At 22.1% G+C, this 18,017-nt stretch overlaps 8 protein-coding genes across 8 annotated transcripts; 4 read left to right on the top strand and 4 right to left on the bottom strand.

Annotated features, from left to right (window-relative positions):
• Positions 1 to 110: 110 nt before the first annotated feature.
• Positions 111 to 1,208, bottom strand: PVVCY_1401520 (serine/threonine protein kinase, putative; the record flags this gene model as incomplete). Its single annotated transcript, XM_008624872.1, has 1 exon — positions 111 to 1,208. The coding sequence occupies one exon, from the start codon at positions 1,206 to 1,208 to the stop codon at positions 111 to 113; it is 1,098 nt and encodes a 365-aa protein (XP_008623094.1).
• A 738-nt stretch (positions 1,209 to 1,946) lies between these two features.
• Positions 1,947 to 2,704, bottom strand: PVVCY_1401510 (conserved Plasmodium protein, unknown function; the record flags this gene model as incomplete). The annotated part of the gene is made up of 2 exons (XM_037634841.1): positions 1,947 to 2,269; positions 2,347 to 2,704. 2 exons carry the CDS (start codon positions 2,702 to 2,704, stop codon positions 1,947 to 1,949), a joined length of 681 nt encoding a protein of 226 aa, XP_037490885.1.
• Positions 2,705 to 4,574: 1,870 nt separating this feature from the next.
• Positions 4,575 to 6,265, bottom strand: PVVCY_1401500 (general transcription factor IIH subunit 2, putative; the record flags this gene model as incomplete). Its single annotated transcript, XM_008624874.1, has 5 exons — positions 4,575 to 5,438; positions 5,558 to 5,648; positions 5,772 to 5,907; positions 6,002 to 6,086; positions 6,236 to 6,265. The coding sequence occupies 5 exons, from the start codon at positions 6,263 to 6,265 to the stop codon at positions 4,575 to 4,577; spliced, it is 1,206 nt and encodes a 401-aa protein (XP_008623096.1).
• A 1,684-nt stretch (positions 6,266 to 7,949) lies between these two features.
• On the top strand, positions 7,950 to 8,741 carry PVVCY_1401490 (ubiquitin-like protein, putative; the record flags this gene model as incomplete). Its single annotated transcript, XM_008624875.2, has 2 exons — positions 7,950 to 8,264; positions 8,529 to 8,741. The coding sequence occupies 2 exons, from the start codon at positions 7,950 to 7,952 to the stop codon at positions 8,739 to 8,741; spliced, it is 528 nt and encodes a 175-aa protein (XP_008623097.2).
• A 1,009-nt stretch (positions 8,742 to 9,750) lies between these two features.
• PVVCY_1401480 (conserved Plasmodium protein, unknown function) lies at positions 9,751 to 10,927 on the top strand (the record flags this gene model as incomplete). Its single annotated transcript, XM_008624876.2, has 4 exons — positions 9,751 to 9,874; positions 10,005 to 10,066; positions 10,147 to 10,179; positions 10,289 to 10,927. The coding sequence occupies 4 exons, from the start codon at positions 9,751 to 9,753 to the stop codon at positions 10,925 to 10,927; spliced, it is 858 nt and encodes a 285-aa protein (XP_008623098.1).
• An 873-nt stretch (positions 10,928 to 11,800) lies between these two features.
• Positions 11,801 to 13,009, bottom strand: PVVCY_1401470 (lipoate-protein ligase 1, putative; the record flags this gene model as incomplete). Its single annotated transcript, XM_008624877.1, has 1 exon — positions 11,801 to 13,009. The coding sequence occupies one exon, from the start codon at positions 13,007 to 13,009 to the stop codon at positions 11,801 to 11,803; it is 1,209 nt and encodes a 402-aa protein (XP_008623099.1).
• An 853-nt stretch (positions 13,010 to 13,862) lies between these two features.
• PVVCY_1401460 (cop-coated vesicle membrane protein p24 precursor, putative) lies at positions 13,863 to 14,983 on the top strand (the record flags this gene model as incomplete). Its single annotated transcript, XM_008624878.1, has 4 exons — positions 13,863 to 14,008; positions 14,119 to 14,236; positions 14,428 to 14,598; positions 14,798 to 14,983. 4 exons carry the CDS (start codon positions 13,863 to 13,865, stop codon positions 14,981 to 14,983), a joined length of 621 nt encoding a protein of 206 aa, XP_008623100.1.
• Positions 14,984 to 15,836: 853 nt separating this feature from the next.
• PVVCY_1401450 (conserved Plasmodium protein, unknown function) lies at positions 15,837 to 16,296 on the top strand (the record flags this gene model as incomplete). The annotated part of the gene is made up of 2 exons (XM_008624879.1): positions 15,837 to 15,987; positions 16,082 to 16,296. 2 exons carry the CDS (start codon positions 15,837 to 15,839, stop codon positions 16,294 to 16,296), a joined length of 366 nt encoding a protein of 121 aa, XP_008623101.1.
• Between the last annotated feature and the right edge of the window lie 1,721 nt (positions 16,297 to 18,017).

The following is an 18,017-nucleotide window of genomic DNA, read 5'->3' as shown; positions in this document are numbered from 1 at the left end:
TTTCTCGACTTTCGCTAGCTGTTTGCTATTTTTTCAATTTACTAATGTTTGCGTATTATTCTTATTTCTTCACCAAGTAAATGCCAAATGATTGGGGGGAAGTTGTTTAATTATGAATATCGATAGAACCATCTATGGTTTAAAATTTCTACAATTATGGGTCGCTTATTTGGGTCGACATTTAGCATTAGAGATATGAGATCCTTTAGGTCGTCGGAAATATCATTTGAATATTTAAGAGTGGCTTGCTCAAAATATTTGATATCTTTACCAACATCAACAAATGGAGGGTAACCTTGAGTCATAATAAATAATAATATTCCTAAACTCCAAATATCTAATTTAAATACAGAATAATTAGTAGTTTGATTAAAAATAATTTCAGGTGCAATATATAATTTTGTTCCAGCTTCTGTTTTAATATTTTGATCAATATTAACAAAATCAGATAATCCAAAATCTGCAATTTTACATGTCATATTTTCATCAAGTAAAATATTTTCTAATTTTAAATCTCTATGTACAATATGCTTAGAATGACAATAATATACCCCTTTAACTATTTGCAAAAATAATAAATAGGTTTCTTTTTCAGATAAATATCCATTATTTTTTAATATATATTTTTTTAAATCACTATTAACAGCATATTCCATAATTAGACAAACATAATTTTGAAAATGATTAACGTCATACATTTTAATTATATTTTTATGTATTAAACCTCTTAATGTTTGTATTTCTATAAATACTCTATGTACATCTGTAACATCTAAAAAATTACTTTTAGGTATAAATTTTAATGCAACTTTTTGTTTAGTTTGTATATGTATACCTTGAAATACGATACCAAATCCCCCTGATCCTATTTTTTTTTCTACTATATAATCATTTACTATTAAATTATTTGATTTTATTTGATTTAAAAAATGGAATTTATCTTTACTATCTTTTAAATATAATGTATCACCATCTATTATGTCTTTAATATTTTCTACAATATTCCCACAACTATCTATTAAATAATCACCGTGAATTCCATATTTTTCTCGACATAATTGTAAGATATTATAAATATTACTATCACAACTTATATCTATTTGTATTGACTCAGTATTTTCATTTCTCTTTAAGCAAAGGAATACTTGTTTGTATTCTCCTTTACTTAAGAACAAATCCTCCACATTTTTGACATTACCCAGGTGCATCTTGACACGACTCCTATGAATCGAATCAATAATTAGAGTTCACACGAAAGGGTGTGTGTAATAACGTTTATATGCATGCACGTGCATCTAAATATGAATATATAGTTTCTCCATATATGTTTTTTCTGATGCTTCACGAATAGATATGGTACATTAAAATAAAAATTTAAAAAATTAAAATAAAAAAAAAAATTAAAAATAATATCGTTGATAATATGCCCTTTCTATGAAGCCACTTTAGGTACATTTCATTCCATTTTAAAGGGCAATGTTGAATGAACAGTAATTAATATATGCTTCTTAGAAAATATACACTCTTACTATGGATTACCAAATGTGTCGAGAATAATTAATTTAATATTGGAAAGTTTAGAAATACTATGGATTTAATATTATATTATTTACTATACATTTTTTATTCCGCACTTAGCATTTTTTGTAAAGTGCAAGGGACCATATTTCGTGTCTTTGCGATGGATTTATTAAAAATAAAAAGGGTGAATTAATGAAAAAAATAATAATTATGATTTCTCCTAATTTTATAGAAAAATAATTTTTTTTTTTCTTAGGATTGGTCATACAAAATTAAGCATAGCTAGCTAAGTTTGGTTATATGGAAAAATAGTAAATAAAAAATAAAATGATAAATTATATGTCTACAACAAAAGGAACAATTAATTTATAATAATTAAAAAGTTTAAAAGATGAGAAAAAATACAATTTAAATGGTAATTTTGATTAGGGAGGTATAACACAGGCTTGTGCCATCACATAAAAATAAATTCTTTCATGTAAAAGAAAAATAAAAAATTGTAATAAGGCAATGAAATAACTACTAAAACAATTAATAGTTAATAGAGATAAAATAAAAAAAAATAAACTTAATGAGGTATATATATCGAATATATAATCTTTTAATTTTCCGATTTTTGATACAAAAACTAAAATATGGGAAATAGACATAAAAACAAAAACAAGTAATTGCCATTTGTTTATTTCTCCAGTAGTTCGGTAATTTATATTATCTGCAAATAAAGAATAAAATATATAGGGTATATAGACTGTATTATGTAATGTGCTTAGGATAGGTAAACGGCATATAACATGGATATATTTATTTACTTATTTCAAGTTTTACCTTTATAAAATATCATAACAAATAACTGAGAAAAAATAAGTATATATAAAAGAGTATAGTAAATATGAACTCTCATTGGATAAATATCTTTTGACTCGGATACATATGCAACTATAGGTTCTTCATTGAATCGAGCCATTTCATTATCATTATCATTGGGTAAGTTATCATTTTTTTTAATATTTTTTATTGAATGGATTGGAAATCCAACTTTTATTGTGTCGTTTGGGTATATAAGACATGTTGGCAGATCTTTTTTATCATCTTCGCTTGATTGTGAAAAAACATAACTTATAGCATTTTCATAATATAAAATAGGTTCATCTTTTAAATCATTTAAATTTAGTGTCCCCGCCATTTTATCAAATATTTTGTCGGTTAAAAAGTTGCATATATGCAATACTTAGTCAAATATATAGCTATTCACATATGGTATGTGCTATATGTGATCATATATGCATTTGCATTTGCTTTGTTTTGTGTACTACATACCGGAGAATGTATATTTTTACTTATATAGGGGTAAATAAAATAATGTGTTCGGAATGGCTAATGTGATTAACTTAACTATTGTCTATAAAGTTTGATAATTTTTTTTAATGTCGTTAATTTATTAACATAACTATATATAGTATATACATGTCTGTGTCTATCTGATTTTCTTAATTTCAGGCTTTTTGGATTTATGGATATATTTGTGGGCCACCGTTTTTATGCTTTAATTTGTATTTTATATTATTAATTTTATCAATTTTATAAATTCTATAAATTTTAATTGCTTATATATAAGCTACAAATAACAGCAACACAAAAATTACAAAAAAAATTAAATATATTATTTCTTTTATTCTCAAAAAAATAGTTAATTATATATAAAATCTATTAATTTTTTAATTTTGTGTTTTTCTTTAATAATTTATATATTCTCTATACACAATATTCATATATTAATTTATAAAATTATTATATGATTGTTAAGATTAAAAAAATATTTCTAATTATGAATTTATATTTATATGATAAATAAAACATTGCAATGTATTTATTACAATGAAAATCGTAAATTTGATGTTTATAAAATTTTTTAATTATGTTTTTGGAAAAAAAAAAAAAATAAGATTATATAGAGCATTTAAAATAGTGAAACCAGCATAAAAACTGTTCTATTTTTTTTACAATATTTAAAAAAATAAGTAGAAATAATTATTATTTTTTATATAAATTAATAATAGTTTTTTAAACAATATAAAACTATTATATATGTAAATATACACACGATTTTTTAAATATTATTTCCCTCTCATTCATTATATATAAGTATATTACCTTATTGTCATTTATTAGCCATTTTTATTTTTATCAATTTTTTAAGAACATTAAAAAAATTGTTTTAAGATATCATAGTTTATTAAATTTTAGGTATATTGACACTATTTATTTTATAAAAAATTTCTTTGATTTCCCTTTTTTTGTAAAGAATAAAGAATGGAAAAAGTATTTTATGTTTTGATTTTTTTTGTTCTATTTCCTTCTAAATCTCATTATAAAATTATTCTACAAAATAATTTAATAATTTTTTTTATGGTATATTGTTATGGGTTAGTGTGAGAAATTTAATTTATAAAAATTTGCTGAATATAGAGAGAGAGAAGACTGGTGGGTTGTTTTAAGTTGTATTTATATTTTTTTCTCTCCCTTTATTTTGTCATAAGTGTTTAATAATTAATAAATAGTAGTGTAAATATAATATATATTTTTCCATTTTTTAATATTGTCATAAATTAATGAATGTTGTTCGAAGTTATCAAAAAAGAGTGGAGAAAATTTATGGAAAACACACTAAACAAAATTGTAAAAACAAAATATGGTGATGTATATAACTATAAAAAATAAAGACACTTTGCATGTGTAGTTTTCAAAAATTTTGATCAATATTTACTATGTACATTTTAAAAATTAATCAAAATGTAAACTTACATAAACAAGGCTGAAGCATTTATCATAGAGTGTGAATATTCATTGGGGTGGCTATTATTATATATTTTTTTGCAATGTAATTAAGATAAAAAATAAAAATTGTATATATAGGCTTAATATGTTATGCATATATTGATTTTTTTTTATGGATATGCATCAATTGTTTAGCTATTTTGAAACTATACAATAATATTTGTTCATTTTTATTTGCCCATTTCTGATAATAAAAATGGGACTATATTAGACCCATATTAGTCTTCATCATTTAAACAAAAGGGACATTGATTTAAATCTTCATGAATAAAAACATCACATTCTAGACAAAAAATATTTTTGCATTTAGTACATTGAGATACTTTATCATATAACTGTTGATTACATGATGAACAATATGTGTAATAATTTTGTTGATTTTTAATTTCAATAAATAATGGAGATGCTTGAAGATTATTAGTAATATGTGAAAGATCATGCATTGAAATTAAATGAATACCACATACTTTACATTTAGATGGTATTTTACATGTATAACTATTACAAAAGTTACATATATATGTATCAGTATTTAAAGTATTATGACAAGAACATACAATTTGTGTGTTAATTTTTTTTTTTACTGGAAAACATATATGAATTAATTGAGGTTCCATTCCATGCATCCATAATGGAGTTTCAGCAACTTGATTTATTTCATTTATTAACATATTTTTACTTGTACATATTTTGTAAATACCATGTGTTTTTTCACAAATATGTTTTAATATATGCATTTCAGGAGCTATTGATATACAATTTACATACATATTATTTTTAATTAATAAATCTAAATATTTTAATATATTTTTTTTATCACATGTCCTTATAGATCCATACATAATTAATATTTCTTTTGTTCCATATAAAGGCATATCCATTAATAAATTATGGGCGATTTCTAGTCCCTCTTGTAATGATGGAGATCCTTGAAGTCCTTCTTTTTGTTCTTTTACTAATGAATTTAAAACATCATCAATATTTGATGTCAATTGTTGAATTAATTTTGCTGAGCTGTTCTTCAATGCTACTACTCCAACATGCCCCACTGGGTTTTTGAAAAAAAAATTTTTTAGGAATATCTATACAATCGGCATACAAAAAAGAGGGAAAAGATATACATAATATTAATCAAATTTGAATAATGAAATATGGGTTTGTGCAAATAAAGTTATGAATAAATAAAGGAGTTTGTTTTTACCTCAACACATTCGAGGATAACTGTTATCCTGTTTGGTTTGAAATCTCGTTCTGTCATACTGCTTGACATATCAAATAATATTATTACATTCCTATATCAATTAAATAAAATAAGCAATAATATTTTAAAATATTTAGAGTTAAATAAGTAGTTAGATATACATATTGAGGGCAATGGTTAAAAATGGGTAATGGATAATGTATTTATGTCAAACCGAAATATTCCTTTTCTTAGTGAGCAAGTCTGGTTCTTTTTATATTTTTGTTTATTTTTTTCTTCATATGTTTCCTGATTGACATGTTGTAGTATACCGTTATTTTCAACAAGTAAATTCCATGATCGCTCGACATCTGAAATTATAGGTAGAATAAGAAAACAGTTTATGTATACATTCATTATGTGGGAATACATGTGTATATTTATTTTATATGGAGTATAATTTACCCTGCTCCCAGACAAACTTTGTCGTTATTTCTTCAAATACTTCATTTTGATCAAAATCTCTTACAACATCTTCAACAAAAATGCCCTATAAACACAATTTAATGTTGAAAAAGTAAGCAAGCATAAAACATTGTAATAGATTTCTTATATAAGAATACTATACCGCTTAACATTTATCATACGTAAGCATGTGTAATAAATATATATACATTTCTTTGTATATTTTTTACATACTTTATTATCAATATTTTGTGTATTTTGCATTATGACCAAAATAAGTTAGGAACAATCATTTTTCAGTAAATATATTTGATAGTTGGCATTTGTGTTTTCATAATTTGTAGTACTTATTTTTAAATGCTACTTATTATTTTTCTTTAAGCATTTAATAAGTATATACACAAGGTTCTACTTTAGCATATATTCCTTCGTAGTTTTTTTTTATTATCTTATATTTCAAAAAAAAAATTATTTGAATTTATTACAAAAAATATGTGAATTTTTTTAATTTTTTAATTTTTATAATTTTTGCCAATCTATATGCACAAGTATATTATATAAGTAAAATAATTGAGAAATAAAATTTTGTTTAACCTTTGGAAAAAACAAAAAGTTAGTTGTAGTTATTTGGATATGCAGCCTGCTCCACATATAGCATACACAAATAATACACATAAAAATGATGGTTTAATATTGAAAAAAAATTAGCCTTAAATATATAATAAAAATAATTTATGTACAATTGTTTAGCATAAATGGTATGATTGTAATTTTTAAAGCCCCATTATTTCCATAAAAATGTAAATACCTCTATTCATTAATATTCTAAACAATTTTAATAATACAATGTTGAGTTAATATAAAATATTGCTAAACTAAAAATTAAAAAAAATTAATATAAATTGTTTCAAATATATTGTAGGAAAATCATAAAATCCTTGAGAGAGACTATAAAATTTTCATAGAAATTCATACCCTGTTTAAATGGTTGATATATGAAACAAAAAAAAATGTATAAAAATAAAAGACTAAGGGATAAGCAGATTATATATCATTTTCGAATAATTATAAATGGGTAGTTTTAGACAAAATTATAATTTAGATCTATACTTTTTTGATATTATAAATATGAGGATAGAGGAATAAATTTGTTATATATATTATAGCATATTATATATGGAACGGATTAATAAAATATGATATATCTTAAAAGTCTATATACATTATAAAAATAGTACGATAGTCATTTAGTATAAATAAGTCACTAATTATTAATATTGTTATGTTTATAGCTTTTTAATTTTTTATAAAATTATTCACCCTTTTTTAAGTATGTGTTTTCATTAACGGTATGTGTGTATAAAATTGGGATTGTCTATTTTTCTTAAGCCATTTGGCATAGTACTAAAAAAAAAGAGAAAAAAATAAAGAGAGAAATTATAATAATATTTTTAAAGGGTCTTATAAAAAAGAAACAAATAAAATATCGCTATAAAGAAAAATATATATTTTTTGATATTATGAATTAGTTTTTATATTGATTAGATGTGAGTAAAAAATCGTGTTTCATTATTTTTATAATATATTAGTAAACCTTTTTAATAGTATTAACAAGCGTGCATAATAATATGAACACTTTCATTTAGTCATTTTTTAAAATTATGATTATAAAAAGACATGATAAAAAAAAAAGTATTTAAATAAGCGTGAGATATTTATTTTCCTTTTGTGTAGTTATTTAAACATTTACATGAAACTAAAAAGTAAAGCACATTATGCTTATCTGTATAAATATAAATAGATAAAACAATTTACACGCACTCGTAAAATATATAGAAATTCATATAGCAAGTGTGTTGTATATATATATATATGGGTGATATCTACATATTATCAAATTAATATTTGTAAATATGAATTTTGTAGCGATTTTCTATACATACTAAACATGAAAGAGCTAGAAGAATTATGTAAATACAAAAATGTTAAAGAAATAAAAACTATAAATATAAAAAATGTTGGGAATTTTATAAAAAAAATTGAATATGAAGATTATGATATAATTGATGAGGTGCTAAAAAGAAACAAATTAATAAAAGAAAATGAAAATTTTTTATATCAATTTAAAAAACAGATTATTGATTTAAAAAAAACATTTTCATATTATAAAATAAATCCTAATGATACAATTTATGTATTGCCTGAACCACCTCCATCGCCTTTCTTAATATATTTATTTCACCAAATATCAGGGAAAATTCATGTAAGGAAAAAAAAAATGAATAAATAATGTCTATTTAAATAATATTTTTTGTTTTCTACAATTTTTCATTTATTTTTATGCTCATAAACATGTATATATGCAAGGGTTTTCCTTGTGAGCATTATCTGATATGCTAATAGTTTTATATTTCGAGTGTAAACATTATAATTGTCTAAATAAACTTGAAAAATAATAAATAACTAAATATATATATACATATGTTTATACATTTTTCTTTCCTTCCATATTTTATAACAACATCAGTGTATCGAGTTAAATCATCTGGATTCAGTTGAGATGCTAAAGAAGCATGTTGAAAAAAAATTAAAAATAAAAGATGAAGATCAAATTTTAATTTATAATGATAAATGTATAAACAATAGAAAATCTTTACAAGAGGAATTTTTGACTCGTGAAGTTCTCGTAACTATTCTTGATAAGCATGATATACCAGAAATTGAAGAAGATGAAATATAAAAAAAGGGTCGATAGAAATAGTGTAACACCAAAACATATAATGTCAAATTTTATATTTTTTACTAAAAAGTGTAACATTTTATATACCCCAAAAAATGTGGGAAGAGTTTATCATATATTTTGTTATCCCATGAATTTTATTTAGTCATTTTATGATTATTATTGCATACATATTTGGAATAGATTTTATGTACATGCAATATTAGATCTCTTTTATAAAAAATTGAAATAAAATTAAGACTTATAAATGTGTTTACTTTGTTTTCATAACCTTTTTTAACCTCTTAAAATTTATAAATTGATATAAATAAGGGATAATAAAAATAAATATATTATTGTGTTTAATTATTATACTAAAAATTATAAGTATATTTATCCTTTATTTCAATCATCATTATTAGGACTGTGTAAATTTTCCCTCTTGCACGAATTTTAATTTACATTATAGTAATTTTATACTTTTAGGATTTATATTTTATAATAACATTTTCCATTTCTTTATCCATGAAAATGCTATAATAAGCTTGTTCAGAATTTTAAGCATATAATAAAGCATATAATATATTATATATATATGTGATATTAGCAAACCATACTATACCTACAATTAGAAAAATGATTATTCCAAAAGATGGGATACATTTTTTATAATTAACATTGGAAAATGAAATAATTTAAAAAAAAAAAAAAGTAATATAATATGCATTCAAGCAAGAATGTTTATAGAAAAAGGAGAAAATAAAATACATTCCAAATTATGCATGTACATATTATGTAGATATAAATATATTTATCTGTGAATTTTGTGAGGATATAAAAATATGCCAATTTTATTAAAAAATACACAAATATACAAATTAAAATAATATATATAATCACCATCCTCGAAATTATTGATAGGAAAGGGATGGGAACAAAAGTATAGAAAAAAAAGTTGTAAATTTTGATATAATATATATGTGAGATATTATTAAAAGGGAAATTAATTTACATTTGTGGATGAAATAAAATGAAAAAATATTTATCCGAAGAAAATAAACTAAAAATAACAATAAGAAAGGATTATTTTGAAAGAGAAAATATTAAAGCGAAAATATTAAGTAATATAAATAGATTAACCCATTTATGTTTAGGTACTATTATAAAAACAGTTGTATTTGTACATGCACATTTTTCAACTAAACATTAATATGTTTTAGCTACATAGAGAGCAATATTATTTTTCATACTCAAAATGTATATATAATATAAACATTTTTTTAGATGAAAAAACGGAACACCCAAAAAATGAAACCCAAAAAAGAGTCCCCAGCAATGAAAACTTGGTAAAGAAAAAAATGTTATATATCACTATATACTGCATAATAATGATGGATATACATATTTATACTTTTTTGTACTTTAGGAAAATGATCCAGGCTTTGAAATAGAAAAACGAGTAAGTCATTTCATATGCTCCATTAGGTGTGCTTGCACTTGTTCAGTATTTCTATTTTGATTTGTATTTCAGATAATTTCATTTTTCTCTTTTTTACACACATTTATAGCCTAAGGTGAATGAAGATGAAAAGACAGTTACTCGGAATAAAAGGTTGCTACAAAGTTTTCTCTTTGACCATCTAAAAAAAGCTAAGGATGCTTTAGAAGATGAAAAGAGTAATAAAACTATTATAATGCAACAGGCTCAAAATAAAAGAGTAGAAGCAAAATTGTTAGAAGAAAAAAAAAAAATTGAAAAAAATGAAATATTTGATATAGAAAAAAAAACAATTGTACTTATTGATGATATTAAAATATTAGAAGAAAATATAAAAAAAAACGAAGGAAAATTTATGAAAATGTCATTAATTAATCATTATGATAAAATGAAAAATTTTATTAGTACTAATACTTCTCCAACTATTTTTTGGTGTCCATTAAAATTTAATGAAAAAATGAAAACATTACAAAAAGGTACCCATGAATTTATAAATAAAAAAATTCAGGAAATCGAATCAGCCAATTATGAGGTCGAGTTTGAGGAAGAAAACTGGGTCAAAGAATTTGATAACTTAAGGGAAATCATAAAAAGGAAATCGAGTGAAAATGAGGGGGAAAATGGGAAGGAAAATGAGGAAGAAAATGAGGAAGAAAATGAGGAAAAAAATGAGGAAGACAACGAAGAAGAAAATGAGGAAGAAAGCTGAATTGATTTGAAAAAAAGGGATGAAAAAAAGGGATGAAAAAAAGGATACCTGTGTGATACAAGTTGTGTGTAAGAAGAAGAAACGAAAGGGACTGGCAAGTTTGTTAAGAAAGTTATTAAACAAAAAGAATCATTTCCATATGGTTCGGTCAAGCATATTAATTTTTTTAGTAAATTTTTCAAAAGTGAGTTTCATACAGTTATAGTATATTTATGAGCATTACCTTTTTTGAGGAGTAATCACTTACTAAATTGTGTAAAATAAAATAAGTAAAATAAAAAGCTATGTTCATTGAGATGACTATTTGGACAAGCATAGGTTATGTCCGATCTTATGTTTAATTGTTGTTTTAATTAAATTAAAATTTTTTTAATATTGTTTTTTTTTAAAAGCATACTACTTTTAACATACATATATACATGTGTGTGTGTGTTTACATAAAAATATGATTATTTCTAATCAAAATTATTTGTTTTTAGTAAATAAAATAATAATTAACTAAAATTTAAAGATAAATATATATAAAAAAAAATTTAAATACTATTCATATGCAAACAATATTTCCCTAAAGGGTTTATAACTAATAACAAAGTAAGCAATAGAAAAGTTATTAAATATATAGACCTCAAAAGAGAGCAAACTATATAAATAATATTAAATTAATTTGAAACAATTTAATTATTTAAAAATTATTGAATTATTTATAACATAGTGAAGGATCAACTTTTACGTAAAAACATTCTTCAATTCTTGTTATGAATTATGTGAATACAAAAAAGGAAGTGATTGTAAAACATTTTAAAGTATAGAAAAAATAAATCTTTTTTAATTATACAAGTTTAAGGAAAAGAAAACCAAAAAATTGTTTAAGGTTTATAGTTCTTCTAATATCCATGAGGTGATTTCTTGTAAGGATTCTTTATTTTCAACTTTTACATTTTTTAAAAAATCACTTATACTTTCCTTGGTATATTTAATATCATTATTAAATATAAGTTTAAGTTGATCTATTAAATTAATATCTAATGAATCTGAAAAAATATTTCCATCTTTTATTAAACCATTTTTTACATCAAAACATATTTCTAATCTTCCAAAACTGAATTGTTTACAAAATGTGTTTTGAAATTTAGGTGTTTTACCATAACACCAATCCCAATCCTTTAATAAATTATAATATTTTAAAAATTGTGGATTTTTTATGATATTTTGATTTGTATCAATATAATGAACATTTAAATTGTTTGATACAACATCCGTGTTGTTAATTAAGTTTGTGTTTTGTTGGTCAATATTATTTATAGGTGAGCTTTCAAGCGGCTCATCATTTTTTTCTTCTACTGAATTATAATTCGTTTCAGATATATTATAAAATTTTTGAAATTCTTTAATTAAAGCTATACATAAATTTTCACATGTTATATTACTATTTATTTCTTTCAAATTAACAGTCCTTGCATTTACACTTGATACACCATGCTTTATGTACTTAGTTTTGTCTGGAGTTAAATATTTATTTAAAACATCTTTCTCTATATCTATTAATATTGTTCCATGATGTAAAAAAACATCCTTAATATTTTTAAATGCAGATCCTGAACATTTTCTATCGTTTACTGTTATATCATTTCTTCCGTGTAATTTTGCATCAATATTAAAATGATTTTTCAAAGTATTTAATAATATGTTGTAATTATTATTTTTATTTATATTATTATTTAAAAAGGTAAAACAGACATTACCCAAATCATGATATACTGCACCACCACCTGTAAATCTACGAGCTACTAAAACATTATTTTTTTTAATATTATTTAAATCACATTCACTCCATATATTTTGATTTTTCCCGATTATTATTGATCTGTTGTTTCTCCATAAAAATAAAACAGGTTTGTTATATTTTTCAATAGTATTCACATTTAAATAGTTTAGCAATTCATTATAATTAGTTAGTAAAAAATTTTCCAATGATAAATTAAAGTAAATATTTTGGTTGTTTGATATTAAAACAAGAGGATTAATTGCGCGCTTTTTCTCTGACCCATAACACCGTTTTACAAAACAGAATATACCTGCCATTTTTTTTTAAAAATCCAATTTAATAAAATCGTTTAAATAAAACAAGTTCCAAATATACACACATATAGAAAAGGGATAATATATTATGCCTTCATTCTCAAGTCTTTCACAAAATATTTTTATATACCAATTTGTTTACACTTATACGGTCTGAATTTTATTTAAACATTTTTTATTTTTATTTTCCTTAATATCCAAAAATATGAAAACGAGAAAAAAAAATATATATGCAAATGAAAATTTTACAATATTTAAAAAAATTTAATTGTACATGGATATATATATATTTTAAATATGTAATAAAGAATGAAACAAATTCAACAATAAACCATGTTCAAAATGTAGCGCCAATTATATATTAAATATATAGTAGTATATATGCGCATTGCTAAACGAATTATGCATATTATATGCTTTTATATGCTTATTATTTTTTTGTTTTTTTTTTAGCATTGACATTCAAAAATATACTAATAATTGTATATTTTTTATTCATATTTATTATTACTATTTAGGGAAAGTTATAAACTTTTGAAAATACATGGGTTAAATGGCTAGATTTTATTATAATACCTTTTTTTTTAATTACATATATATTATATAGCTTTGATTGAAGCTATATTTTTTTGAGAACAATATTTTGGTAATTAAAAAGTAATAAATTAGATAAAATATATTTATAATATTCAGGAAAAAGAGTAATATAAATAATACCGTATAATGATTATGTTGTAATATATACATTGGATAGACTACTATATAAAAATATACTATTTAGTATAAACAATTTGAATATTATATTAAAACAACAAGGAAAACATTTATATAAGTTCAAAAAAATTATATTTAAAAAATGAAGTTCCCACAAAAACTAATATTATCATTATTATGTATTTGGGGGTGTTTCCTTCATACAGTATATAGCACTCATTTTACTATACGCCCTTTAGAGAATGATTGTTTTTATTTCAAGGTTTCGAAAAATAATGCTATCGTTGGGTATGTGGAAATAAAATATATGGATTTTGAAGATTTAGCATATGCATTTATATGTATACAAATTAAAAAATGTAATATCACATTTATATAATTCAATTTGAACTTTTTAGATCTTATGAAATAATGGAAAAGTATCGAAGCTGCTCAATAACCATTATGAGCATAAGTGAAAAACAAAAAGATATTGTTTTTAAATCAGAAAACAAACAAGATAGTTTTAATATTAAGGTAATGAAACAAATTAAAATTGTGTACCCCCCCATTTAATATATATGAGCATGTTTTTATTTTATATTGAGTTTGTAAATGAATAAATAGGACATCACATTTAGCTACCCCAATGGATTATATATATACATATAGTTATTTTTACTTACATATAATTATTTTTACTTACTTTATATTCATACAAAATATAGGTTGAGAAATCCGGGGCATATACCTTTTGCTATGATAACAAGAAAAATGTAGAACTAACAATAATGTTTACTATTCGAATAAAAGAACAACATGATGTGGATGATGTAGAAGTCGGAACAAAAGATGATGTTGACAAAATAAGTGGACAAGCACTTGATTTATATTCCCAAGTAAGTATATTAAATATGTTATTAGTGAATCTATATGCATATATATATGTCGTTCTTATATTTATATTTTTATTGCTGATTGATTATCAATTATGTTGTCTTTTCTGTGTATGTATGTATATATATATATATATATATATATATATATATATAAAGGTGGTAAACACGGTTGGCAATTTAAATATATTTTTTTTTACAGTTTTTGGAAGTTTTGGATCAACAAGAGAGAATGATGGAAAAGGCAGATTTATACAAACAAATTAATGATAAAATAAATTCCCAATTAATAATATGGTCAGAAATAGAAATAATTTTATTAATAATATTAACAATAATTCATATATACTATATTAAATCATTTTTTGAAATAAAAACAATTGTTTAAATTTTTATTTTTATTTAAACAAATATATTTATACCTTTTTTACATAAGCCCATCATAAGTTTACACATAAGTATGTTGAATTATGTGTGCTTATTAATATATCACTGGCATATTAATTTTTTTTTTATATATTGTGTAAATTTGATAATACATAAAATTATGATATCTTTAAAAGTGATTTGTTTTTGTGTTATTATTTATTTTTTTAAAACCTATATTCCATTTTTTTCTTGTATTTTTTAAAAAGTTTTTACACAAAAAGTATTATGCAATTTGCTATATTTTATAATTCCGATGAAATAAACAGAACAAAAATTATGGAATGTATATAATTAATAACAAATAAAAATTAAATAAAATTATGAAAAAATGAAAAATAATAAATAAAAGTATAATTGTTCTTATTTTGTTTTAATATAATATTCATTTACAATAGCATAATCAAACACACTTGCATAATATGTATGTAAATATTTATATAGCTTAATATTACTGAATAAAATAACAATCACATTATAAAAAAAAATAAAAACTGATGAGTAAATAATAAAAGATATTGAACTATAGAATATGTATAGCACAATTTTTACTAGCACACTTAGTATTTTTTCCTAAAAGTTTAAATGCTTCGAAAGTGTAATAACAAACTTATATTCAATATATAAAATTTTATGTACATTAAAAAAAAATAAATAACACAATAATATAATATTTATAATTTCCTGCTTATTAATGTGTAATCCCCTCTTACTACTTTAAGTTTAATTTGCTTAATACTCGCAGTTCACTATCATTGAAAAAATAAAAAATAAAAACAGTACACACACATATATATTCAGGACATTCATGTATAATGGTACTTGTGATTACTAGGAAATTATTTTCGGCAAATAAAATAAAAAAACATGCTGATATTAATTTAATGTGTAAGAAACATTTTGGAGGTGTGAAATTTTTAGACGCTAACAGAACAGCAGATGAATCAGTTTATTTCAAGAAGGAAGGTATTTTATTTTGTTAATATAAAATTGTTATTTATAAAAAATGTTATTATTATTAAACAGGGTTATTTTTTTCCTTATTTTTTTCCTTTTACAGATGAAGCATTACTACGAAACTTATTAAAAGCCAACCCCAATATTAACCCAGATTATGATTTTAGTAGTGTAGAAAGTGAAATGAGTGATTTATCTCATGATTTATCTCTTGTATTTTCAAAGCATGGAATAAAAGGATTAGATACGGGTGATGCCATAAGGGATATTATAAAAGTGTTTGAACTGAACGGTTATAGAAAATCTTTAGATTCATAAAATGTTATATTAAATCCTAATTATATTATTGTTTAGTGATACAAACTTTGGAAAACCTATAGTACTTTTCCAATTTCGAATGTTAACAAAAACTATGTATATATGCGTATGTATATATGCACACAGATTTTCAGTCAAATATGTTTGACGATTTTGTCATGATATACTTTTAAATGAAGGAAAAATGTAAAGGGGAATAAAATATATAAAAATAATAGAAATATGACAAATTCATTTTCATTAAAATCTGTTAAATCTGTATTTTTTTCGATTTTTCCGTTGTTTTACTATTACTTTTTTACTGTATTTTTTATAATTGCATACACCCAACTTTTCAATAAAACTTCGATAAACCCATAGAAATTTGAATTTTTATATATCCATCATAAAATAAATAAACAAACATAGAACAATAAATATATAAAAGAAGACATAAATCTTTTTTTCTTATTATTTATCATATTTAACGTGTAAATTGATGTCAGGACAGAAAATAGTCGTAAAACAAATTGCAAAGTATTTACACAGAAAAAATAATTAATAGTTTGATAAATTATATTTTTATTACAGTATTGATTGCTAGATAATTAAAAACGGTGCTTTTTATGGAATATTGATTTATCGTGTTGCACCATAATATATATATTTTTTAAACATAAATTTATTTGTATATTTTATAATTTTTTCTATATATATTATGCTTTAAATTTTATTTTTTTTATTATTATAAATTTTTTATACTCCATAAAAAAAATTAATTTATTCTTTTTCTTATCTTTAATATTTCCGTATTTAAATAATTTATTAATTTATACTCTCGTTGCTATATTATATTTCTATTAAAACTAAAAATAATATATAACACTAAATAATATTCCTAATATAATAAAATAAAAAAAAACGTGAAAACACGCAAATATATATATAAATTGATATAACAAAATGATAGACGACATTTTTCAAAAATCTAAAAAAACCCCTGGAAATACATATGCTGAGAAAAATGATAATAACAAAGATTCTATCACTAAAAATGAAAAAATGAATCATCAAACTTTAAAAAATAAAAATTGCAATAACAGTCATTAGATAAATAATATGAGAGTGTCTGTGATAGAAATTAATCCTATAATGAATGCTTTGAAGAAAATAAAATTGGCAAAGGGTCAATAGATGCGACTAAATTATGCAAAAATGGTCTTTAAAATAGATAAAATCGTGGATACAGGCATATACAAATATACCTAACCTATATATACCTACTCATAAATGAAACGATATAATGAAAAAAATATCAATGCAAGAATCCAGAAAGAGAAACAAAATGAATATGGTCGTGAAAAAATCAAAGAAGAAAGAACCAGGAACTGCCAATTATTAAATGAAAAACAAAAAGAAAAACAAGGAAATCAAGAACAAATTATGGAAACCCAAAAAGAACTATAACATAAAATTGATGAAAATAGTAAAAAAAAGAAAGAAAAATCCTATAAAAATTTAAAAGAAAGAACTAATATAGATAATATTTTGAAATTTTACCAAGAAGAAGAAAAGAAAAAAAAAGAAGAGGTCTTAATAAAACAGAAAAAATTGTTAAAAGCATTTCAAAAAAAACACTTACTATTATTTTGTACCATCCAAGCATTTTATTACCTCCTTTTTATATCATTATAAGATTTCAAAAAAAATATATATATATTTATATTTATGTGTTTATTTCA

The sequence above is a fragment of the Plasmodium vinckei genome, assembly GCF_900681995.1.
Source record: "Plasmodium vinckei vinckei genome assembly, chromosome: PVVCY_14".
Lineage (NCBI taxonomy): Eukaryota > Apicomplexa > Aconoidasida > Haemosporida > Plasmodiidae > Plasmodium > Plasmodium vinckei.
Note: the sequence above shows the minus strand (reverse complement) of the source record. Positions and strands in the feature narration are given on the sequence as shown.